Source organism: Phaethon lepturus, unplaced genomic scaffold (assembly GCF_000687285.1).
Source record: "Phaethon lepturus isolate BGI_N335 unplaced genomic scaffold, ASM68728v1 scaffold17793, whole genome shotgun sequence".
NCBI lineage: Eukaryota > Metazoa > Chordata > Aves > Phaethontiformes > Phaethontidae > Phaethon > Phaethon lepturus.
In genome coordinates, this window is record NW_010529906.1 from 47,760 (window position 1) to 72,860 (window position 25,101).

At 43.4% G+C, this 25,101-nt stretch overlaps 1 protein-coding gene across 1 annotated transcript in view; it reads left to right on the plus strand.

Moving 5' to 3' along the window:
- The window catches only part of UBR4 (ubiquitin protein ligase E3 component n-recognin 4), a gene marked incomplete at its 5' end in the record, with an annotated part of 74,255 nt that overhangs the window by 43,735 nt on the left and 5,419 nt on the right, over positions 1–25,101 (plus strand). Inside the window, 35 exon segments of the mRNA XM_010284089.1 lie at positions 236–380; positions 1,084–1,169; positions 1,688–1,775; positions 1,910–2,103; positions 3,152–3,391; positions 4,541–4,679; positions 5,221–5,346; positions 5,514–5,642; positions 6,098–6,441; positions 6,671–6,761; positions 7,145–7,229; positions 7,633–7,760; positions 8,490–8,619; positions 9,117–9,274; positions 9,807–9,916; positions 10,438–10,579; positions 11,329–11,410; positions 12,465–12,638; positions 13,071–13,192; positions 13,552–13,604; positions 13,606–13,741; positions 13,868–13,948; positions 16,302–16,389; positions 16,799–16,926; positions 17,372–17,479; positions 17,706–17,825; positions 18,560–18,750; positions 19,097–19,270; positions 19,802–19,901; positions 20,466–20,684; positions 20,930–21,043; positions 21,352–21,494; positions 21,802–21,927; positions 22,700–22,894; positions 24,801–25,025. Coding sequence (XP_010282391.1) covers positions 236–380; positions 1,084–1,169; positions 1,688–1,775; positions 1,910–2,103; positions 3,152–3,391; positions 4,541–4,679; positions 5,221–5,346; positions 5,514–5,642; positions 6,098–6,441; positions 6,671–6,761; positions 7,145–7,229; positions 7,633–7,760; positions 8,490–8,619; positions 9,117–9,274; positions 9,807–9,916; positions 10,438–10,579; positions 11,329–11,410; positions 12,465–12,638; positions 13,071–13,192; positions 13,552–13,604; positions 13,606–13,741; positions 13,868–13,948; positions 16,302–16,389; positions 16,799–16,926; positions 17,372–17,479; positions 17,706–17,825; positions 18,560–18,750; positions 19,097–19,270; positions 19,802–19,901; positions 20,466–20,684; positions 20,930–21,043; positions 21,352–21,494; positions 21,802–21,927; positions 22,700–22,894; positions 24,801–25,025 — 4,914 coding nt within the window.

Sequence of the window (25,101 nt, forward strand, 5' to 3'; positions counted from 1 at the left end):
TCAGGACTCTATTCAGTTGTTGCAAGACAGCTGCATTCATTTCAGAGAGCGCAGGACAACTGCTGATGGCAAGAAGAGATGAGATTTAACTCTGTGAACTCTAATGTATAGCAAGATAATAGTTTCCAAGTTTTGGTGAACTGTAGCATGTGTTTTCCTTTTGAGTAAGATTGTGTACTATGCGATCTGTATAGCTACCTTTACAAGCCTAATTGATATGTCATCCATTCAACAGGAACTCTAACAAGTCTCAGCAAGAGTTACTGTTGGATCTCATGTGGTCAATCTGGCCAGAACTTCCAGCTTATGGAAGAAAGGCTGCCCAGTTTGTAGATCTCCTGGGATACTTCTCGCTGAAAACACAGCAGACTGAGAAAAAGGTACGGTGTTATTCTGAAAAGAAGGTACAGCGTCCCAGGTCCTGCTGCCTCCTGTGAACTATGTTGGTGCTCATTTATGATACAGCTGGGACAGATCTTCGGTCAAAAGAGCTTCTGGTGGAAATTTTTTTGTTCCTGAAATTTGAATGTTAAAAAAGCCGCAGGGTCCTTAAAAAAAAAAGAGGGGAGTGTGGATCTTTTGTTTTATTGTTTGGGACTTTTTTATTTAGAAGAAAACTTCTTTCCCACAGGAAGACTTTGTGGGAAAATACATTTATCTGCTAGCTCTAATTTTTAGATTTTTGGTATTTCAGCTCCTAGAAATCTTTCGTAACCAAGACTCTTGAACAAAGGAAGTGGTAGGATTTCTTAGGGGACCAGTGAGCTTGAGAACAAATAATTTAGATGCACTGATACTTGCATATGTACGTTTAAAGAGCTGGGAATGCCTTACAAATCTTGGCAGGCATTTGCAGTGATTGGCTGACAAATAGCATTGTTATTGTGGTAAAGGTCTAATTTTAGGATCTATTACATTACATTATATATATACATTACAATGATTTAACCACATAAATTCCTGTGAGTATACTGCGTGCATCTTCTGGGGGACCTGGAACACTACCAGATGAGATATCTTTATGCCTTTGTAGCAATAAAAAAAAAATGTTGAGAAGACAGTATTTTTGTAATTGTATTTCAGTTGAAGGAATACTCCCAAAAGGCTGTGGAGATTCTCCGGACTCAAAACCACATTCTTACCAACCACCCTAACTCCAACATTTACAAGTGAGTTACTTCAGACTTTGATCCATTTCACTAAAGAAGCTTTTCAGCAGACGAGCTGCAATCCACAGGGGAATACACAATTCTTCTAATAAAATCGTTGTGGAGGAAGGACCCCTACTGAGATTGCATGCTTGCTGCAGCTGGCCTTGGGAGAATAGCAGATTCCTTTCTGCCATCTGAAAAACGTGACATTCGATGTGCTGTCAGCAGCAGTCTGGCTTTAGCTTTTTTGCTTTCATTGTTGGTAAATGCTGCAGAATAGTAGGAGCAATTGGAGAATATAGACTTGCAGAATTAAGTGTTGTGTTCTTCGTCATACCTTGGCAGTTAATAATTATACTAAAATGCTGCCTAGTGAAAAACAGTAATTTTCAGTGTGCTTTACATTGTAATGCTTCTGTTGTTAAATCTGGGACTGGGGACTACAGGTAAACTGAAACTATTCTGATTGAATGGCTTGTGTTTAAAACCCAGTGAATGCCAAATTATATATGTCGGTGTTCTTCCCCTCATTTCAGCACGCTGTCTGGGCTGGTGGAATTCGATGGCTATTACCTGGAGAGCGATCCTTGCCTTGTCTGCAATAATCCAGAGGTGCCCTTCTGTGTAAGTAACTGCTGTTCTTAAACCCTTCCCTATTGCAGGGATCCCAGACATTTACAGCAGTGTGCTTTGCTGCGTTTCTGAGTTTTTTGGGATGGAACCACATAGGCGGCGTGTCCTCGTTTGTGTCTTCTCAGTACATCAAGCTTTCCTCCATTAAAGTGGACACGCGGTATACTACCACCCAACAAGTGGTGAAGCTAATTGGCAGCCACACTATCAGCAAAGTGACAGTGAAGATAGGAGACCTGAAACGAACCAAAATGGTCCGAACCATCAACCTCTATTACAACAACAGGACAGTGCAAGCCATAGTGGAGCTGAAAAACAAGTACGTTCGTCCATGGTTTTTTGTGTGCAAATCTCTGAATTTGACATTACAATTTCTACTGAGGTGCCTGGCTTCTTGTTTTAGCTAATGTTCCTTCTTAAACTATTATTCATCACTGTCAGCCTACATTGGGTGGGATTGTTCTGAATCTCCTATGATAAATTGTTGAAGAAAAGATCCAAATTTCACCTAGAGCTTGAAATATGCCGGTAAAATTTGTGTATGCAGACTTTGTACAGGCTCAGTTTTAAGCACCTAACTTAACTGTGTGGAAACCAGTGTTAATACCAAGAGCATCTCCTGGAGAGTGTGCCTCGAAAGGGATTTGGACCTTGCAGCTTGTCCAGAAATGCAGAAAGCATTAACATTACTCATTTGAAACCATATAGTAGAATTAAAATTAGAAGTTGGATGGCCTAACCCTTGGCTGCTGCTTTACCTATGAAAAATGGCTTCTTTTCAATACATTGCTCAGTCTGCAGCCGGTTCTGCTTCTATGCTTTCCCTTCTTACTTCTTGAGATGTTCTCCCCAGAATCAGATCTCTTTGGCTTAGGGATTAATCTGTGCCTGCCGCTTATTGCTTATTTGAAGTCTTAATCCTCTGTGACATCACAAGTGGCTGCTGTGGAGAGGATTATGATGTCACAAAGAGAGGATTCTGACTTCAGGTTGAGAATAAGCAGTGGGAGCAGATGAGATCTTTAGAAATAAATATCCTGTTTTCATGCAAATGTCCTTACTAATAAAAAAACGGAGGTGAAAATCCCTAGAAAATGTGTGTAGAATTAAAGTTTTTCCATGAGGCATCAACAGCTCTTTAATCCTAAACAGTCTCTCTCTATGAAGAGGATAAAGGCTTAAAATGTATTTCTGGCTACATATCATGTCAATACAGAAGCTAAGGAAATGAATCCTAGAACTGCTCTCCATTCATCCCATTTAAAGTAGATTTGGAGCAGAGACGGTTGTGTTTGGCTTTTCTTCGTACGTGGGCAGGGAGGGTACTTGCCACTGAAAACCGATGCCTCTATCTTCCCTTTTCCCAGACCGGCTCGTTGGCACAAAGCTAAAAAAGTCCAGCTGACCCCAGGCCAGACGGAGGTGAAGATTGATTTGCCGCTGCCCATTGTGGCTTCGAACCTGATGATTGAATTTGCAGATTTCTATGAGAATTACCAGGCTTCCACAGAGACCCTGCAGTGCCCCCGGTGTAGCGCATCCGTCCCAGCCAACCCGGGGGTGTGTGGGAACTGCGGCGAAAACGTGTACCAGTGCCACAAGTGCAGGTACGTCATCCTCGTTCCTCCCCACGGAGCCAGTGCCAGGGTTTTACAGAGCCTTTGTGCTGTTGCCCATGTTGGATGTTCAACAAAATACCCTGCTATTTAAATACATGATTCTGGTTAATACAACTGCACAATCAAATTAGTGGAGAAGTATAAAACAGGCTTACAGGGATTTAATGTTAATGCAGGCTAACAAAGGAAACCTGATACAACAATACTGAAAGAACACAGAAGTTTCAGATCAAGCCCTCTGAAGTTTAAAAAAGAAAATTCCCAGGAGGAGGTTATTTTTGGCTTGCCTGTTCAAGGGCATGAGGCTGGAGTTCAGTTACACGATTGCAAGGGGGTTTCCCCGCAGGATCCCTGACTTAGCTTGCAGGACGGACAGTGCTCACTTGTCTATTCAGAGCTTTTGTTGTACACTGCTCATTCAGAGCAAGGCTCAGGGCGTAATTTACTGTGCACTATGCAAGCTTTCACTACAGTATTATAAATCCTTCTCTTTTGTGAGTTTTGTCTCCTTATCTGATACCTCTTCTCCCCTCATTGTTGTCCTTTATTCTCCTGGAATCCTCAGGGGATTCAAGGTGTTTAGCAGATTCTTTCCATAGATCAGCTGATTACTGGTATATTGAAAGGTTTCTATAGCCCTTCTTGAATTATGGGAGCTGTAAATCAGTTTGTGTCATGCTACTGTAGCCTGCAACAGGATAATAAGTATGCTGGAGCTAGTCCCACTGCAACTGGGTAAAGAGTGAAAGCTATTGAAAGCCTAGACCTTGCAAAACAAAATGGTTTCTTTTTTATCTGTGTTCTCATAAAGGGCACAGTGCCCTAGTCTGATGTTCTGCTGGGAATTACTGTAGTTGAAGTAGAATTGTTGGGAACAAATTCACATCTGTTTCTGCTTTTTCCAGCCGGAATGAGGCACTGCTTCTGTAAGGATTTTTTTTCATTGCCTGATTTGTAGGTTTTGATTCTCATGTACCTCATGTACTTGTGGCTTTGCCAGGGCAGTTAGGTAGGTTAGGCATTTTAAGGGCCATCCTTCTCTTTTACCTACTGAGTCCATCCACCGCTTACTTCATTGCCTCAGTTATCTTGATAAAGCTTAGCTGCATTCTTTGACCTTTCTGGCTTGTCTTTCAGATCCATTAATTATGACGAGAAAGATCCCTTCCTTTGCAATGCCTGTGGGTTCTGTAAATATGCTCGCTTTGACTTCATGTTGTATGCCAAGCCCTGCTGTGCAGTGGATCCCATAGAGAATGAAGAGGATCGAAAGAAGGTGAGACTAATAGCAGATTCTTTAATGAAATGCCGTATCTCTTGGCCAAGTCAGCAGTGTAGGGGACATCAGAGGTCCATCCCTCTTGGGAGTAACATGAAAAGCAGTGCTCCTTCAAGGCTTCTCACTGACTAATGCCTTCCTTGTTTACTGTCTTGATGCATTAAATAGGTAATTTTTCAAAAGACATAATCCAGTGCTTTATTTATAAACTAGCTATCTAGCACTGCATCTCTTTGCCTTGCTGTACAACGGGGTGAATTTGGGTGGTACTGTATGTTTTACCATCCCATTTGAGGAGCCCCACTAATGAATGAAGAACTCATTGCAGTTACGTGGCCTGTCCTGGTATGTCAGCAGTATGTGTGCTGAGCACAGAGTCAGCAGAGTGGTACTTGTGGCAGAAGCAGGGTGCAGGATCGCTTTGTTTTTTTCCCCAGAAAAAGGCAAAAGAAGCGGAAGACTTAGAGGTTGGTGGCTGTAGAATTAAAAACTGTGTCTGAACATAAAATAAGAGTTTCCTTTCCTTTTTTATTCTTAGGCAGTAACAAATATCAACACTCTGCTGGACAAGGCTGACAGAGTGTATCACCAGCTAATGGGACACCGACCGCAGCTGGAAAACCTTCTGTGTAAAGTGAATGAGGCGGCTCCTGAAAAGCCACAGGTAAGAAGGGGCAGATGGATCTTGCCCAGAACCCCAGGCTGGTGAGACACTGGCCTTTATACTGCTAAGAGCAGCTAAAGGTCCTTGACTCAGAGGCTGTTCTGCAATAGTTCTTCTTGTGTGTAGCCTCCATATATGATTCCTTTTTGTTTTTCCCTCTGTTCCAGGATGAATCTGGTAGTAGTGGAGGGATAAGTTCTACCTCAGCTAGTGTGAATAGATACATACTCCAGTTAGCTCAGGAGTATTGTGGTGACTGCAAGAACTCTTTTGATGAACTTTCCAAAATCATTCAGGTATGATGCGCTTTGATTTCAATTTGGGTCATTTGTTTTCTTCTGTCAGATATAGTGCATATCAGAAATAAAGTAAGATTGTTGCCATTCTGTGTTTAATGATACCGTTAACAATAGGAGATCAGGTGTGTATTTTCAGGGAAATAGCAAATTAATTCTTTCTAAAAGCTATGTTTACCATTAGTGCTATGGATCTGTCACATTTCCAGTGCTACATTGCATATAATGTAGACAACAAGCCTTTAAACAGGCAGGTAACTGGGAGTTAGGCTGATACTTATTTCTAATGGATTTCCCAAGTCTGCCATTGACATGAAGGATTTCAAATTTTGAGATACATGGTTAAAAATGTTTCTCCGCAAAACACACAGTGAAAATAACCTGTGAATGGGATTAGCAATTATGTGCTGCCTCACAAGTCCACAACTTTCATTTCTCCTTTTCTGTCTTTCCAGAAAGTGTTTGCCTCTCGCAAGGAGCTCCTGGAATATGATCTCCAACAGAGAGAGGCAGCAACGAAGTCCTCGCGAACCACTGTCCAACCCACGTTTACTGCCAGCCAGTATCGTGCCTTGTCTGTTTTAGGCTGTGGCCACACGTCATCAACTAAATGCTATGGCTGTGCCTCAGCCGTCACTGAACACTGCATAACGTTGCTCCGGGCTTTGGCGACCAACCCTGCCATCAGGCATATCCTTGTGTCCCAGGGCCTAATCCGAGAGCTCTTTGACTACAACTTGCGCCGGGGCGCAGCCAGTATGCGGGAAGAGGTCCGTCAGCTCATGTGCCTTCTGACCAGGTTAGATCTGATTCAGTGTTTGCAGCCTTCTTGACTTCTAGTGAACTCTGGAAAGCCACATGCTTGTAAATGCAGGGTCAGAAGGGAGTAGCCTTAGGGGGAGAATGTTACATCAGCAAACTGTAGACTTTAAGTGCTTGTATGTATCAACTAAGCTGAAATCCCAGGAGCTTTTGGTATTCAGTATGAGCACAGCATAACAGTGTTCTCTCTTTCTTTCTGGAATTAGGGACAATCCAGAGGCCACACAACAAATGAATGACTTAATCATCGGGAAGGTTTCCGCAGCTCTGAAGGGTCACTGGGCAAATCCAGACCTGGTGAGAGTGTCCAGTGTTTTCCTCTTTCTTTTTTTCTGCCCCTCTGCAACTGCTGGTGTATTCTAATCATTGCATCTTCTCTATTATCGTGGTCTGTTTGTAATACAGAAGGTGTTTTCTGTCTTGATAGGACTTAAGATAGATGTTAGAGCACAAAATGATGTGATAAGATACATGCCTAAGTTTCCTCAGGCAGTTCTGCCTGTCTTTGGCTGTTGCTTGCAGCTCTCTCAAATAGGTTGCCAGTCATCCCAAATGGGCATGGGATTAAATTCATGTATTTCAATGTGTTTTGAACCTGTGTGTTTTAAATATCAGGAGGCAAAAAGGACTGCTGTGTCACCAAGACTTCTTAAGCCGTTGAACATGTGTCTGTATTACAGGCTAGCAGCCTGCAGTATGAAATGTTGCTGCTAACAGATTCCATCTCGAAGGAAGACAGCTGCTGGGAGCTCCGACTACGTTGCGGTGAGTTTAAACAACTAGTGTGAAAGCTTTATGCTGAAATTCTATGCCCAGGTCTGTGCACTAAGGTAAAATTTTAAGGAAGGGAACTGATGCTGACTCGGGTAGCTTGTGATTAGGGTTAAAAATGGAGTTCGCACCAGATAGCTTTGTCTTGCGGTAGTGTGTTTCTTGAAACAGGAGTGCTAAGAAATAGAAAGATGGAGGTGTAAAGCGAAGCATGGTAACTCTCTCGCTCTAGTAGAAAATAATTGTTTTCCATCCATGGCTGCATGAGAATGTGATAGTTTTGCTTGAGGATATGAGGTCTTGCCTAACTCTAAACACTTTTAATGTGCTGTATAGAGCTGTGGAGGTGTCCTATCTGCAGATATTATAGGGGAATGAAAATTTATGTGTCTTTCAGCTCTCAGCCTCTTTCTGATGGCAGTGAACATTAAGACTCCAGTGGTTGTTGAAAACATCACCCTCATGTGCCTGCGCATTCTTCAAAAGTTGATCAAGCCACCTGCTCCAACCAGCAAGAAAAACAAGGTACTGCCTTAGACGCTGAGCAAAGCATCTGCAAATTTGCTGACTAAAGTCTGGCACGCTGATCTCGGTGATTAATAACTTTGTGAAGAGGCCAGGGCTTGCTTTTCCTGGTCACAGTTACTGGGCATGCGCAAGCCCTGTGACTCTTGACTTTGCAGATTACAAATTAGAGATAACTACTTTCCATTTTTTCCTGTTCTTTGGTGGCTTTGACCACTACTATTCAAAACAGGGCTTTGTTTTTTTCTGCTCAGATTTGAGGTATGGGGAAAATGCTACTTGAAAGCCATGGCTTGGTTATTTTGGGCAGGCTTTTGGTGCTTTCAACAGCTTTGTAGAATCAAGTACCTAAACATGGTAGAATCAAGGACCTTTGACTCAGATTTTTAAATAGGGAGCTAAGTTTCTGATAAAAATTATATTGACTGTCTGCTCCTTGATTGTAATTTAGGATAACATTTGCAAGGGAGAAAGGTGTGTTTCTGCTTTGATCTAGCTATCTGATAATCACAGATGGATGTCAAAGATGGGTTTAGTGATACTTTGTAGTAACTGGAATGAGGCATTTCTCTTAGATCGTCACTAACAGAAACTGTATACCCTGCTGTTGTCCAAGAGCTACATTTACCTATTCATGGAGCAGACAACCAGCGATCCACGTACAGGAGTTACTCTTCAGGGAACGGGCTGTAGCTTTCTGAAGAATCACAGTGCTTTTTTGTTTATTAGGATGTGCCTGTGGATGCTCTCACCACTGTGAAGCCTTACAGCAATGAAATCCATGCACAAGCTCAGCTGTGGCTCAAGAGGGACCCCAAAGCATCGTATGAAGCTTGGAAAAAGTGCCTCCCTGCCAGAGGTAGTCCTGAGCTTTTAACTTTGTGTAATTTTTTGAAGGAACATACGTGTTCCTCCAGGTTTAATAAGGAATGACATCTGCAGAGTTGTGCTGGCTTCTGTCCCATGATGTCTGGTACCATCTTCATGCTTAGCTGTGTAGTCCTTAGAGAGTGTAGCACTGACTTTTCTGGGCTGTGTTGCTCAAACCCTGAGCAGAAAATGCACCGTGCCTGAAGATAATCAGGGGAATGTAAAAAATGAAACTTGTTGCTTATTTAAAATGATACCAGCCAACTGAAAAGCTCATTGAATTCCCTGTGAGGCTATGGGATTTGCATCTGGCTTGGAAATGAACATAGCTCCACGCAGAAGTAAAAATGACAGCAGAAAGAAATAAGAAGCTACTCAGCTTCTCAGCTGGAGTTTGAAGAGTTCCAGTATGAAGAAAAAAATAACAATGGCAGTTTGCAGTTAATAGCTGCTGACAGTTCTCTTGGGCTGTGTTCAATGTTGCAGGTGTAGATGCCAATGGGAAATCTCCCAGCAAAGCTGAGCTTCACCAGCTCTACTTGTCAGAAAAATATGTCTGGAAATGGAAACAGTTCATGAGTCGCTGTGGGAAGAGAACTTGCCCGCTGGATCTCAAGCTGGGACACAACAACTGGCTGCGACAGGTAAACATGGGTGCAAACTCCAGTGGAATGCACTGGAGAGAGTTAACCAGCAGAGATTATTGGTAGTTTGCCACGTTTTATGCGCTTTGCAGACAATATGAGCAGTGGCATTTGGAGACACTGTAACTGCCTACATCTAATTCCAAGTCAGGTTTGCAGCTTTGTTCCCTTAAAAATACTACATCTAAACATTTATCCAGTAGTCTGCATGTTCTTAAACTCTGAACTTCTAATTGCCATTGTGCTCCTACCTGTCTACTTAGTTGCATTTTGACTAGTGAATTTTCATAGGTCCTGGGCAAAATTTTTTCTTCTTGTGTATGTGGATGAGTTTGTCATCCCCACAGTGCATTGTTTAACATTTTGGTGGCGAGCAAGTGGGCTTTCTCACAGAATCAAGTCTTTGAAAGAACAAGTAAATGCTGCCACCAGGTCACCAAACTGTCCTAATGTATGCTGTGCTTTTTTGTAAAATAGCACTAGTTTATCTGTGCACATCAAATAATACCGTCTTTTAATGCTCTTGCCTTAGGTGCTGTTTACTCCTGCCACTCAAGCTGCAAGGCAAGCTGCGTGTACAATTGTGGAAGCTCTGGCTACCATCCCTAGCCGCAAACAGCAGGTCCTTGATCTCCTGACGAGGTATTTCCGTGTTGCCACAGTTGGCAGCTCCAGGATTATTCTTCTTTAATTCCCATGAGAATCTCTCCCTTCTTCCAAATTTTCTCACACCTCTCCCTTGTATACCTCTGGTTCACAGAGGGTTGGATTCTAAAACTAAGTATAGACTTAGGGAGACCTTTTTTGCTGCCTGGCAATAAGCTATTCAGTTCTGTACTTTTTCCAGAGGTAAGCATATGGTGTTCAGCCATGTGGACATTTCCCCTGCCTCTTAGACAGGAAAATAATAGGCTGAACTCTCTTCCAACTCCTGCGACATAACTTACCCCAACTGACGCTAGCAGCACAATTGGGGAACTCCTTTTTGGGATAAAATACCACTTTAGCTATCGAGTAATGAATAAGAGTTATGCTGTTAGCCAGGAGGGCAACAGGGGAGGATAGATTTCTGGAGGCTTTTCCTTTCTTTCCATGGTGTCCTTAAGCTGTGAATACTTCTTGTTACTATGATGTGGTTGTCAGCTTATGTTTCTCTTTACTAGCTACCTGGATGAGCTGAGCATTGCTGGCGAGTGTGCCGCTGAGTACCTGGCACTGTATCAGAAACTCATCAAACCGGCCCACTGGAAGGTCTACCTGGCAGCCAGGGGGGTTCTGCCCTATATTGGCAGCCTCATCACAAAGGTATGGACTTGTATGGAGAAACTAGGTAGCAACAGGAAGCTTGTCCCTGACCTGTTTGGCTTTTTGCTTCGAAATCTTCATCTTCTTGTTCAGTGCCCTGTTGCTGACCCTTGCCAGGTTTATGAAGTTCACACTTCTGCGCCGTCATCTCTGAACAGAAAGAGCTGCAGTAGTTTTAGACCCAGCTGTAGCGTTTCTCAGTGCAAACTGGCTGGTAGACATTAATTAACTGCTCTGGGGGCAGCTATGCTAAGGGACATAAATATTGCTACACTGATTTGGCACCAGGTCCAAGCTGGAAGCTGTCTTAGCTGCCAGACTGGACTCTGGAGGCCCTTAATGACAAGGGAGGATTAGGTGTGCTACCATTCCTTGAATGTGAATTACAGCCTGTTGGAGAAGCACCACATTTAAGTTGCAGTCTTCAGCGTGTTAGGTCTTAGGAGATCCCTGATGCGCGGCAGATGACACTCTCCATATTAATGATGGTCTTGAGTCCATCATGGAGGGCCACTAGAGCAAAGCAGTAATAGGTAGGTCTAGGGAGAAAATGAGCAGGATGTTTGAGGTAGTTTTTCTCTTCTCTTCTCTCCCCCGTCCCTGCCTGCTGCTGCGTTGCTGTTCCAGTTTCTCTGTGGCTGGCTCTGTTTCTTTGCTGCGTTCCTTTGCACCCCACGTTAAGCACTTGCCAGCTAGTCGTCATTGGCATTGCAGTTTGTGGTCCTAATGGACTTATTAATTATTTTCAGGAAATAGCTCGTTTACTTGCCTTGGAAGAAGCAACACTCAGCACTGATTTGCAGCAGGGGTATGCCTTGAAGAGTCTCACAGGTATTTGGTGGCGTCAACACAAGTCCGGTAGTAGGATTAGAGATACGGTGATTGTTGTTCTGTAGCAGCATGTAGCAGAATTTCAAAGAGATGTGATTCAGTGTTTTGCAGTTGTCAGCACTGGATTTCTGCCATCAATGTAACAATCCCTAAACAGATTTTTCCATAGCTTTTTTTGTGGTCAGTTTGAGTTTTTAGTTATTTGAACTGTGGTAATGTATCATAAACAAACTTTGTCGTATCACTTTTCTCCTCCATTTCTTAATTACATTCATTGTACAGTATAATTCCCGGGGCCATTTTCTGATTTATTCCTGCCTGTTGTTTCCTACCTCCTTATTCTATGGTAGCTTTTCTTTTTGGAATCTTCTACCGTATCCTTTTTTCAAAAACTTGGTGGAAATGGAAATGCATCATTAGCTAGGTCATTCTTTTTCGTATTCTCTTCCATATTCTTCAAACATTAATGGACTAACTCATAAAGCCTGGCTTCTTGCAAGAAAAACCATGTAGATAAATATGCCATGGGAAAGAATCCAAGTGTTCGCTGAAAGAATACAGAATACAAAATAATAAAGTGTTCTTTATTATACAAATACAAAAGAATAAAGTGTTCTTTATTATAGGAGTGACCAATTTGGTGGTGTAACTGATAAGTCACGTACCACACTTACCGTCACATCATCAGAGCTAGCTTAAGTATTAGAAGGGGAGCAGTCATCTGCTTTTGAAATATCTTGTGACAGGAAAATGTCCAAAAGTGCAGAATTTTGTATCAAGCACTTAGAAAGCTCCTTATACCCTTTTCTCCTTCCCTCATCATGGTCCCATGTGGTATAATTTACAAGGCAGCTCTCGCAGGCCGGGGTTTTTGCCTCCACCAGTTCAGTTCATGGAAGTGAGCTTTAAACCGCAGACTGACAATGGGAGTTGTAACGAGCCATTTCATTGTGCTGCTTTTATGATACTGTCCCCTATTTGCTGGCCCCATGAAATTTAGAGCTAACAAACCAAACTTTCTCTCCCACTTCCTGTATATCTCATTGTGTTATAGGTCTTCTCTCTTCCTTTGTGGAGGTGGAGTCCATCAAACGGCACTTCAAAAGCCGCCTGGTGGGTACAGTCCTGAATGGTTACCTGTGTTTGAGGAAGTTAGTGGTACAGAGAACAAAGCTGATCGATGAAACCCAGGACATGCTGCTGGAGATGCTGGAGGATATGACAACAGGTAAAACCACCTCAGTTCCCTAAATCCAGAGTTTGAGTCAACCAAGATGAAAAATCAGATTGTTACAGCCACACAAAGAACTTCTTTCTAAAGGACTACTACAGTGAGGGATTTCTTTATGGCTTGGACTTTCCAATATTTCCTTTTGGCACAGAAAAAGTAAATAACGTGTCTGGAGTTGTCTCTTATTTTCCAGGAATTTAAGCCTCTTCCTTTTTATGGGATAGTTTTACTGCAGCACAAGCATGCTAAGGGCTTTCCTAGTAAATATACCAGTAAATAGCCTTTCATCTTTTAAGTAGTGGATATGCAAAGGAAGAGGGCACCAAAGTATGGTGCTTATTGTAGAAGGATTTATTGTGTATCCTGAGTTAAAATGGAACCTGTAAAACTGACGCTTGTGTCTTTTTTAATACTTCTATTCCTTGGCAGGCACAGAATCTGAAACCAAAGCATTTATGGCAGTGTGTATAGAGACTGCAAAACGTTACAGCCTTGATGACTACAGGACTCCGGTCTTCATCTTTGAGAGACTATGCAGTATTATCTATCCTGTAAGTATAGAGGTGGCTGTAGGCATCACTTATGAAGTTAGACTTCTTAGATAGATATAGTTGCTTGCGTTTGTAATAGGGTATCCCATTTTGGGGGTTTAGTATTCAGGTTCCCTGCTGTGGCATGCTCTGTGCAAAAAAGCAGAACCAGTAGTATTGTTTCACATTGAGGAATTTGCTTGAGAAATGATACTAGACCTACTAAATGATCCTCTAAATGCCACATCCGTGGCATTTTACGGCAGGATGCACCAGTGACAAGAGGACTGAAGGTTTAGGGACATCCTGTCACTTGCTACCATAAAAAAGCAGTGGTTAGTGGAAAACTTACTCAGTCTGTTTGTGCTGCTGTTCTTTAGGAAGAGAATGAAGTGACCGAGTTCTTTGTAACTCTGGAGAAAGATCCTCAGCAGGATACAGGGCAGAATGCCAGGAAATCCCTACAGCAGTAATGAGCCTGGCATTGGACCACTCATGAGGGACATCAAGAACAAAATCTGTCAGGACTGTGACCTGGTAGCTCTGCTGGAGGATGACAGTGGAATGGAGGTGAGAATGCACAAGTGCAGATTTCTTGCATGGATACATGAAGATGCCAGTTCTAGGCAGCCGATGATTGCTAGGCTGGTGATGCAATTTGAGCTTACTCCCGACTTCCCGTTTGCTCCCTTTCAGCTTTTGGTGAACAATAAGATCATCAGTTTAGATCTGCCTGTGGCTGAGGTCTACAAGAAGGTGTGGTGTCCCACTAATGAGGTATGTGTTGTATTTATATATGTTAACAGCACAAAACACCTGTCCTTGATATTAAAAAAAAAAAAAAGGGCGGGCGGGGAGCTGAATAAAAATCACATGAGTCAGGATTTATTTTCTGGCATGTAATTTCTTGGGTATAATTGGGCAGCACCATTTTGTGCTCCCTTAGGATAGACCGTTACTCAGTTCTATAATGTAAGTGATTTAAAAGCACATAATGCTGACCCAGGTGAGCGTATTGAACTTAGCTGTGTACCCTATCAGATATGTCAACTGTCTTCTTGAGTAACAAACTTTCTTATATTTCTTTGGGGAAATAGCTGAACTTTGTGTCACTGCCTTTCAAAGCGCATTTCACACTCCATCTGCACGTGACAGTTTAATGCATGTGTACAGACAGGGACACCAGATTGCTCCATCAGTCTGCGCTTCAGAGATGAACCAAAGTTATTTATGCAGAGAGCATCCAACATTTCTCCATATTACTTTGCAACATCTGCTCTTGTGCTTTTCACGTAGGGATCTCAAGAACTTGACAGATTTCATCCTCCCGGTTTCCTCTTAGTGGTGTGTATCGCATGTTTTTCAGATGAAGAAATGGACCCAACAGGCTTACAGGACTAGTCCACCATGTCACAGTAAGCTTGTTCCAGAGGTGGATGTGGTCCAGAACAAGCTCTTCCCTCCCTTTTCTTCTAGCCACTAAAATAAACTCCCACTGAGGAGGAATCCATCAGACTAAATCTTGCCCATTACGAATACGTTCTTTAGAGGCACTGCTGGTAGCCCTTGAGATCATAAAAGAATGCTCAGCATTTCTTGTTCATTCCTCATTTACTCTTTGATTGCAGTCACCTTGGACTGAAACGGCGGTTTCCTGAAACCATTTGTTGGCTATGCTTGTGGGGAAGAAGTCAAACTAAACGCCTGTTTTCAGCGAATTATGATATGGGGAGTGGTTCTCATCAAGCTTTATTTAAGTAGAAAAGCCTGCTGTACTGCAAAATCACGCCCAAAGCTAGGCGACAGTGATAATTTTTTAGTAAGGTACCATTTTGGATAGGGAAACGAGGTGCTGGTCTTAATCTGTGAATTCTAATTTGAACTCTAATCAAGTTACTGAGCGAAAGCATCGCACGTGCTGCCCCAGCCTGCCAGCCCGCTGGGAGCAGCGAGGTGCCGTTCCCGTGAGATGCCAAGCTGGAGCCGACGTGCGGCTCCCCCGGGAGGCAGTGCTGATGGTGAAAGGCAGAGCTTGCTCAGCGTTACTGTCGATGAACAGCTTTCATCTGTCTTCCTTTGTGTGCACCTCCGCAAAGCGCTTCTGGAGCTGCAGCTCACGTTCCCTAGGAAATAGACAGGCGCACAAGAACGTAACCTCAGGCCCCTTTTTGTTTCCCTTGTCTCTCACTGGCTTTTTTTGTTCATCTGCCATTTTACCAGGGCCCCTGTGGTGTTAATTGCTGGTCTCTAGCGTGGCCTTTGAGCAGATCTTCCCCCGGGGGCTTTCCCTGTGCTTATGTATTTGCTGTGACATTAAGCACTGCTTATTCCACATTAGGCTTAGTGCGCTCTCTGACAGGTTTTCTCTCGCAAGGTCTCCTGCTCCCAAATCGGGGATTTTTCTTTTTTGCTTTTTATTTAGACCAATGGATTAAAATGGAAAGTTTAGTGATGCGCTGTCAGTATTTTTCAGTGGAAATGCATTTGGAAAACTAGCCCTTTCCCAGGGTACCAGCACAGCTTGTGCTTCCGTGGGTTTGGCTGTATCATTTTGGTAATACACTGTCTTACTGAAAGCTCATTAAATCTGTTCTCCTCCTCTTCCATTTTCCATCCCTGCAGATTTTATCTATTTGAAAGCACTCATCCAATTAGCCTCTCCTGCTTCATTTACTAGGCTGTGCCTGATCCCTGTATTTCCCAGGTATGCTGTGCAATGCCCTTAAAGGGAAAGGTTGCCGTGGAAAGCAGACGTCTCTCTGTAACTGAACATGTTTTGCTTGGCTAGATCTTTCACTGGTGCTAAACAAAACTGTTGGAGAAGATACAAGGAGGAAGAGACTTTATTACCAGCCTGTTCGTCTAATTGGAAATTCTAGGAAAAGGTGGACAGACCAATAGATGAGTTACTGATGAGTTGCAGGTGGTGGCTTTACTGTTGTTTTTAATTCATCTCAGTAAAGGGAGAACGAGGGAGTGAAAGATTTCTCTGTGTTACCATCCACGTTACCAAAACAGCGCAAAGGAGAACTGAGGCTGGAGTGTCTGTTACACACTGTAGTGAGAACTGGACTTACACATATAAGTTTCCACAGAGGTATAGTTAATACAATGCTGTCCTCTCTTGCAGGGGGAGCCAATGAGGATCATTTACCGTATGCGAGGGTTACTAGGAGATGCAACTGAGGAATTCATCGAGTCTCTCGACTCCACCACTGGTAATGCACTTGTCTCCTGAAAGCTGGGATTAGATTTGAAATCTGAGGTTTGCTGCAGAGCAATGACACTATTATCCTTACAGCAGTGAGCTTAAAGTTGATTGACGTTGCTTTTGCTACGTTTACCTGCTTCACCTAGAGTGGAGGAGGATTTTTCAACAACCCTTTTAAGTCTATACTTTAAATGTGAACGCTTGCACGGCACAGGGACCATTCTGCCTGGCCCTTCTTCATACTTCTGCTCAATCAAAATGCTTTTCAAATTTGATACAGTTCAAGCGACTTGAACTGCTGGTAAATGTGTCCTACTGTGCTTTCCATATTTGCTTTGCTGTTTTGTCCCGTGGGCTGCCTGAGCTTGCCATATTGTGGCTGCTTCCTCTCTTCACAATCTGTGTCTGTCCTGTAGATGAAGAGGAGGATGAGGAAGAAGTTTATAAGATGGCAGGTGTCATGGCCCAGTGTGGAGGCTTGGAGTGCATGCTCAACAGACTGACTGGAATCAAGGACTTCAAACAAGGCCGGCACCTCTTAACCGTGAGTCTCTGCTTCTGTTCTTTAGGATCAGGAGTTACGTGATGGAAAATACCACGAATGTTAGTGAAGTTTAGTTGTGTGCCCTGTGTTGCAGTTTTAAGTGTTGGAGTAGAGGTTTCAATTCACTAATTAATGAAAACCAGAGAAATTCCTTCCTTCCCTCTCTTGTTCCTATTGGTTAACAATTCTTTAAAAAGACTTTGAAGTGTGTAGAAGCTGAGGAGTTGGTAAGACTAAATCCTATCTTGCCTGAGTGATTGTTTTCAGCCTTGGCCTTACTTGAAAACCAAAGCTACCCTAAATTTTATATTGGTGTAAAAATCTGGCTTGCGCTTTACCCCAAGAGTCTGTAAACTAGCTATATTATTGGATGCTTTTAGTTTCAGCAAAGTGCTCCTCCTCATTTTGAACGTACTGTAGAGAGTGCATTCTCTGTATTTTGTAGGTGCTGTTAAAACTGTTTAGTTACTGTGTGAAGGTGAAAATAAATCGTCAGCAGTTGGTCAAGCCAGAGATGAACACTTTGAATGTCATGCTGGGAACTCTTAACTTGGTAAGGACAACCTGGACTTCCATAAAGTGTTTTCCGTGGACTCCAGTGAAATTAAGCTACCTCTGACTGTCATGATGCCTTATGACAACTACAGGACATCAGAAATATTGCTGGATGGGCACTGCAAATTATGTTAGACGTTCCTTATCTGTTAGTGAGTGGAAGTGTGTGGGTCGGTTAAACAAGTTACTGCTGGTGTTCCAATAACTGCTGCCATCTTCTCCAGGCTCTGGTGGCTGAGCAGGAAAGTAAGGACAGCGGAGGAGCGGCCGTGGCAGAACAAGTGCTTAGTATAATGGAGATCATACTGGATGAATCCAATGCAGAACCTCTGAGCGAGGACAAGGTGAGCGCCTGGGGCTCGGTGCACGAATGGAAATGTTGACTGGGATTCAAGGCTTGCAAACATCGTATTACAGTGGTGCTGAGCTTCAGGAGCTGTAGAGGAGCGCTAAATGGGAGTCTAACCCTTGTTACGCTTGCTGGCATGTCTTAGCAGGCCTTGGAGGTAGGGCAAGAGGAGTGCCCTGAACCAAAAGCACTGTGAGGCTGCTTTTGGATGGTTCTTGCACAGTTGGGTGGGGGTTATTAAGCACTGCTTTGGATCCCTTCCTTGCTGCTTTGGGCCACAGGCCAGTGAGAGACAAGAAAAGGCACAGCTCTGCCTTGTTTTTTTGAGTGTTTTCATACATGTTGAAAACACGATTGATTTTCCAGCTAATTGAGGATAAAAGCTATATCTCAACTGCACTGAGAATGAGAAGAGTTTCTTGGTCATCTTTTGAAACTGTTGGTGTATAGGAATCTGACATCCTTTGGACTAGAATTATTAGACCTTTTTGTCTAGAAAGCCCTTCAATAGTAAAGGGAAGAAGTCAGCTGTAAGCTAGAGGAGTTGTTACAGCTGCTCCACAAGACATTTGGGAACGAGGCAGGGTTTTGTTCTTCATCAGGCTTTCTTATCAGGGTCTAGAGCTCTAATCCTTCAGGAGTGGAGTAGTCTACCAGCTACTAGTGAGGGTTTTCGTGAACGTTGTAGATGTATTCCTGAACATAAATCAGGATCTTCTTCCTTTGCAGGGTAACCTCCTCCTAACCGGTGACAAAGATCAGCTGGTAATGTTGCTCGATCAGATTAACAGCACTTTTGTCCGTTCCAATCTCAGCGTTTTGCAAGGCCTGTTACGCATCATCCCTTACCTGTCCTTTGGGGAAATGGAGAAAATGCAGATTCTGGTTGATCGATTCAAGCCCTACTGTAACTTTGATAAGTATGTTGTATTTCAACTAAAAGCACATGAAATCAGTTGTACTGACAAGTTCTATACATTTTTTTTTTCTCATTGGTGCTTACTTCAGCGTAATGCAAAGCTTCAGAGATTCCTGGTGCATAAACTGAATTTCCTGTTTCACTTCTAAGCCATTTTTAAGAGAAATAGGTGAGCATGTAGCTCAACAAATAGTGCTTCAGAGTATATTCTGAGGCAACAAGGATCTGAGTAGCTTTTCTGAGTCTCTGAGCTGGAGTAGCTACGTGCATTCAGCAGTAATGTAATGAAAATTCCAGGCAGAGATTTTTGGAGAGCCTCCAAGTTACCATTTCTTCTCTTCGTTCAGGTATGATGAGGAGCACAGCGGAGATGATAAAGTTTTCCTAGACTGCTTCTGTAAAATAGCAGCAGGAACAAAGAACAACAGCAACGGCCATCAGCTGAAAGATCTCATCCTTCAGAAGGGAATTACGCAGAATGCTCTTGACTACATGAAAAAGCACATTCCCAGTGCAAAGAAGTAAGAATCACTACTTAACGTATGTCATAGTCCTGAACATCCTTCTCTCATTTCATCACCACAACAACTTTCCAAGAAAGTCGTTTATAAGTCCGCATTCAGAAGCATTTAGACTTGGTACAGCTGTGATGCAGAGGGTCTGGTGAGACAGTGCTGCTATAGGGATGGGCTAAAAAGCCTGTAATCTTCCCATTTGATACCCATCTGAGCTGATGTCTTGGATATCACAATGCTTGTGTTTCCTGCCTGTTCCTTACCTATTGCACTGTAACAGAGCTTTTGCTGTTGATGGCCAGCTTATGAACATAAAACGAATCCCAAGGCTAAGTGTTGACACCATGGCTATTAGCATGCACAACGTGGAAGTGGGAGTGTGAATGTCACTTCATTAATGGAGGAGGAACACAGGGGGAAAGGGTGCTTGTCTTCCTTGCAGCCTGCGCTCTGCAAGCTGTGCTGCTGGCTGACTGCCAGGTGCCTTTTCAGAACGGGTGACTGCCCTTCAGCTGCTGCCTCTTGTTTTCTGTGCAGCTTGGATGCAGACATATGGAAGAAATTCTTATCTCGACCTGCACTTCCTTTTATTCTGCGCCTGCTCCGTGGACTTGCCACACAGCACCCTGCTACGCAGGTAAGGAGACTGTCCTGAAAGCCAAGTAGGACATGACTGGCTTGTGAATGCTGCTTTTTGTGGCTGTAGCTAAGCAGTTCCTTCTACAGTAGTTGATTCTATGCTGGTTTTTGTTGGTCTTGGAGAGACACACCAGCTTCAGGTATCATCTAGTCTGGAAAAGTCTGGAGGGCAGAGATCCTGACTTAAGTATCTTCTCATTCGGTGTGGTGTGAGATTTACATGCCAACATGAAGAGAACATAATTTTGTACTGTGAACTATGTATGTAATATTCATGGGCTTCTCAGGGCCTGATTGTTGTTTTAAGAATTCTCTTTTTCCAACATCCATATCTGACCTCTTGGTAATGGCCAGTGTAGAGGCAAATTGCCCTGGTCTCATACGCATTTTTTAGGGTCCAGGGTCCATAATGTAGGAGTATCAAAGACGACAGACAGACACTTGGCAAAAATTGTTCTAGATCAGTGCTTCTGCTCAGCTGTCGTGGGTGGGATTAGAGAGAACAGTTATTGTCCCGTGCACCCTTTTTCTGAAGAAAATGCTGCGTTTCAATCCCCACTAGGTGCTAATAGGTACAGACTCGATTACCAACCTGCACAAACTGGAGCAGGTGTCTAGCGATGAAGGGATCGGGACGTTAGCAGAGAATCTTCTGGAGGCACTGAGGGAACATCCGGAGGTGAATAAGAAGATTGATGCTGCGCGGAAGGAGACACGTGCAGAGAAGAAGCGCATGGCCATGGCAATGAGACAGAAGGCCTTGGGCACTCTGGGGATGACGGTAATGTCTGTTTGCATTGACGGCAGACTAGTGATCTCATGATCTTTTCTTTCGGTCTTGCTAAAACTGCCACACAAGGGATTGTGTAAAATGATTTACTGACAAATATTGCAGAGCTCAAGCCCACGGTTTGCCTGGTGCTGCTGGGAGAGTAAATACGGTTGCTAATAGCAGGCTGGGAAATGGATTGGGCATTGGTGGTGTTCGTCCTTGTCTTTTTAACCTGCTTGAGTTCTCTCTTTCAGACGAATGAGAAGGGTCAGGTGGTGACCAAGACGGCACTGCTTAAACAGATGGAGGAGCTTATAGAAGAACCAGGTCTGACTTGCTGCATCTGCCGGGAAGGATACAAGTTCCAGGTAAAGTGAGATACGTTTGCACAGCCTCTCACCAGCTGCAGGGACTTGCCAGTATCTGGCTGCACAGGGCGCAGTGTGTTGCCATTGGGAGATCAGGAAATCTTAGATTTGGTTCTTGGGATCAGTAATTCCAGAGGTGGTTGGGAAGCGGAAGTGTGTTTCTAGTGAAAGCTGGAAAAAAGATTTGCTCGATGTAAGTTTGAGGTAGGGACCGGGAGAGATGAAGTTCAGCGCAGTGTCGAAATGGAACAAAGTTTGAACTGTTACAGGTGTGAATGATCTCTAACATAGCTGTTGTGTCATTGCAGCCTACAAAAGTCCTTGGTATTTATACTTTCACCAAACGCGTTGCACTAGAGGAGTTTGAGAACAAGCCCCGAAAACAACAGGGGTACAGCACAGTCTCTCACTTCAACATTGTCCACTACGATTGTCACCTTGCAGCTGTAAGGTATGTTCTGATCACAAGCTGGATAGAGGTGGTTGATGTTATTTTCCAAGGTGGTTTGTGAGCATGGCACTTGGCCTTGTAACTCAGGGTGGGTTTGCTTATGAGTTGATCACTTTGCAGCCTGGAGACGGCCATGGGCTTCTCTGTTGTGGTCTGCTTTAATGTGCCAAATAGAGGTCAGGCCTGGACGCTGAAAAAAGTGAAGTCCGTAATTTAAAGGTGTGGAATTGTCAATTTTTGATGGTTTCTTAGACAAAAACTGGCATACTTCTAACTTGCCTGGGTGTGGCTGGCTTTCTCAATGCAGACTTGCTCGTGGCCGTGAAGAATGGGAGAGTGCAGCCCTACAAAATGCCAACACCAAGTGTAATGGGCTCCTGCCGGTCTGGGGACCTCATGTGCCAGAGTCTGCTTTTGCTACTTGCTTAGCACGGTGAGTAGAAAAAGTTATTCTCGAGCTGGTTTGTATTTGGGTAGGTAAGTCAGTATGTTACAACAGAGACATGCTAGTTTTCAAACTACAGAATCAAAGATGTTAAATCTTAGTAAACCTGAGCCATTTTGGATTCTACCATCAAGAGTACATCTCCTAAAAAAGTGCAGGTGTCTGTTCGCTTCTTGGCTTCAGATAAATAAATAAATTCATGACCTCCTTAGCCCCCAGTCACTCCTGAAGATGCAGTGTGCAGTAACAATTTGTGGCCCAATGACCCCCGGCTTTACAAAAGAAACCTGCCTGACACCAACAGGTTCCCTTGTGTAGATTCCCAAACCGCTGTTGGAAGGCAGTGAGTTACCATAGCCTGACCGCTTACCTGGAGCAGATAGAGATAGTTGATCCTGTTGTCAATATTCTGGTCCACCTTGTGCTGGGTTTGTACAATCACCTTAGAAATCAGGAGTGGTAACATCTTTAATGCATTTCAGCCAGGGAGCTGTATCTCAAACCCTGGACATGGGAAAATAGTATCACTGAGTGTATATATGTATGTGGATGGAATTGGATTTGCCAGAGTAAGCAGAGAGCCTCCTTTTGGGCAGGTTAATTGAAGGTAGCAGTGCTGACATTTTCATATCCTGGTCATTTTTTAAAGCTTTTCTGTGAAGTAGTTGCTCAGATTCTGAGCTATGGTGTGGAAGAAAAAACTTTAATAAAGTTTTTACAGGTTTTTTTAATAAAGTAACACTTACTGCTCTTTTGACAGACACAACACGTACCTCCAGGAATGCACAGGGCAACGGGAGCCCACCTACCAGCTCAATGTCCATGACATTAAACTGCTATTTCTCCGATTTGCGATGGAGCAATCATTCAGCATAGATACTGGAGGAGGAGGAAGGGAGAGCAACATACACCTCATTCCGTACATAATCCACACAGTGCTCTACGTCCTCAACACGTCAGTACCTTTTTCTCAGCAGCAACCTCTGCCTTCCACTCGTAGTCTCAGAAGGGTCTATAAGGGCTGCAGTCTGGGCTCTGTTACATGTATGTGACAAGAAAGATGGGAAATCACACAAGTTTTTTAGGAGGATCCAAACTGCACGTCTTAAGCAGACTGTTAGAGGTTTACATTGTTTAGAGTAAAGCGTTACCGCCTGAACATGCAAGATGACAGGGAGCCTATTGAGTAAAAGCAATTGGGAATTAGCTTCTCTTTCCATTCTAGATGTAATTATTACCTCTGAGGTGAGTGACAGGGTTATTAGATTAAAGAAACACTGCCAGCTTAATTTTTGCTGGAACAGACAAAAAAGAGACACTATGATGAAGTAATTGTTGTTAGTTGAAAACTTAACCCTGATATCATTTTATTCGACATGAAAATAACACAAACAGTTTAGGTTCCAGTTTTGACATACTGGAATTCTCCTGTAGCAGTCAGGTCCATCAGATTCTCCTGACATTTTTAAGATTTTTTTTTTTTTTATAATTATTACTTTTTTAACAGTAAAAAGCAGCATAGGAACTTCTGCTGAAGTGTTTCAGTAATATTTATACAAAACATGAGTATCGGGTGTGCTTTGCCTCGACACTTGGGCATAAGTGTACAAATCCCTACAGATTTGTACATTATGTACAAATGCTTTTGAGTGCATGAGCTGTTTTTGGTACCCTATGTGAAAGTGTAATGCACATACACCATTTATTTGTGCAGTTAGATACCAGAAAGTAATAATCATTAGAAGAGGGTATAAATGTTAAAATACATGCCTGTTCAACCAAGGCCACTCCAAATGGAGTGCAATGAAATCTCTCTCACTTTCCCGCCTGGAACTAATCAACGTTTTGGCTCTAATACAATTTGTCTATTGTTTTTAATATCTATCTCCAGATCCCTGTGCTATTGTTTTCTGAGTCCCTTGGGAGACAAATAAATGAAACTATTCTTTTCATCTTGGTAGTCTGCTTACTGGCACCAGAGAGCCCAGAACCCGCTGTGTGGCTGTTGTGTAAAAATGCATTATGTAGTTTCCAGACATTATTTTTTTTCTGAAGACATGTTTGATATTAAATGGAGAAAATGAAGAGCTACTAGTTGGCTACCAGCTGCATCATGTAGCAAATGAAAAGGTCACACAACGCTGACACCTGGACACAACTTTATCTGCTAGGATGCTGCTTTATACCTTCCTGATAGGGAGAGTATATCTAACTTAAAAATTTAGGGACCTACCTGGCTGCCAGCCTCTTCCTGATGAAGCAGAGCAATAGACTGTGGTGAAGTGTCATACGTCTTCTCAAGGTCTACTGTAACACAGAGTTTACAGGTCAGCTCTGGGGTGTCAGGACTCCTGAAGAGACTGGAGCTAGGGCAAAGGAAAAAAAACTATATATAAAAGCTTACAGTAAATGCACTGTCTTTTTATTTTTGAAATTGGCCTGCATCTTCTCTGTGATTGCTTTTGTCGTAGATGAGTAACATAAATAGATTCTGAGGTCTGGCTGTAGGAGCTGCAGTCACGTGCCTAGTGTCGCATGGGAGATGATACAACCTGAACACACGGACTGGCCGGCCTGACTCTTTTTTTTCTTTTAAAAAAGGAAAATAAAGCTTTGCGGTAGTATTGCTCTCTTGGGCAATGCCACCTGTCTTGCAAAGCTCTAGTACCATACACAGCTCCAAGGAAAAGTGAGCTTGTTAGACTTGTATGCTTCACTGGGAGTAAATACTCAACCAGTGGATGAATTTGGGGGAACCTGATAGTGCCAAGCGCATGAATGCAGTACCTCAAAGCTCCTGAGAAGTAGCAAATTAATGTGTAAGAGCCAGAACAGCTGCTGAAGCTTTCCTTGTATTTCAGAACTCGAGCAACTTCGAGAGAGGAGAAGAACCTCCAGAGCTTCATGGAGCACCCCAAAGAGAAGTGGGTGGAGAGTGCCTACGAGGTGGACGGGCCCCATTACTACACCGTGCTGGCGCTGCACATCTTGCCCCCCGAGAAGTGGAAGGCCATGCGAGTGGAGATCCTCAAGAGGCTCCTCGTCACCTCCCACGCGCGAGTGGTGTCACCAGGGGGAGCCAGCAGGTCAGCCACCGCCCCACTGCGGCTCCGCAGCTGCCGGCTCACTGCTGTTACTGTCACGGCAGGACGGGCCCACCAG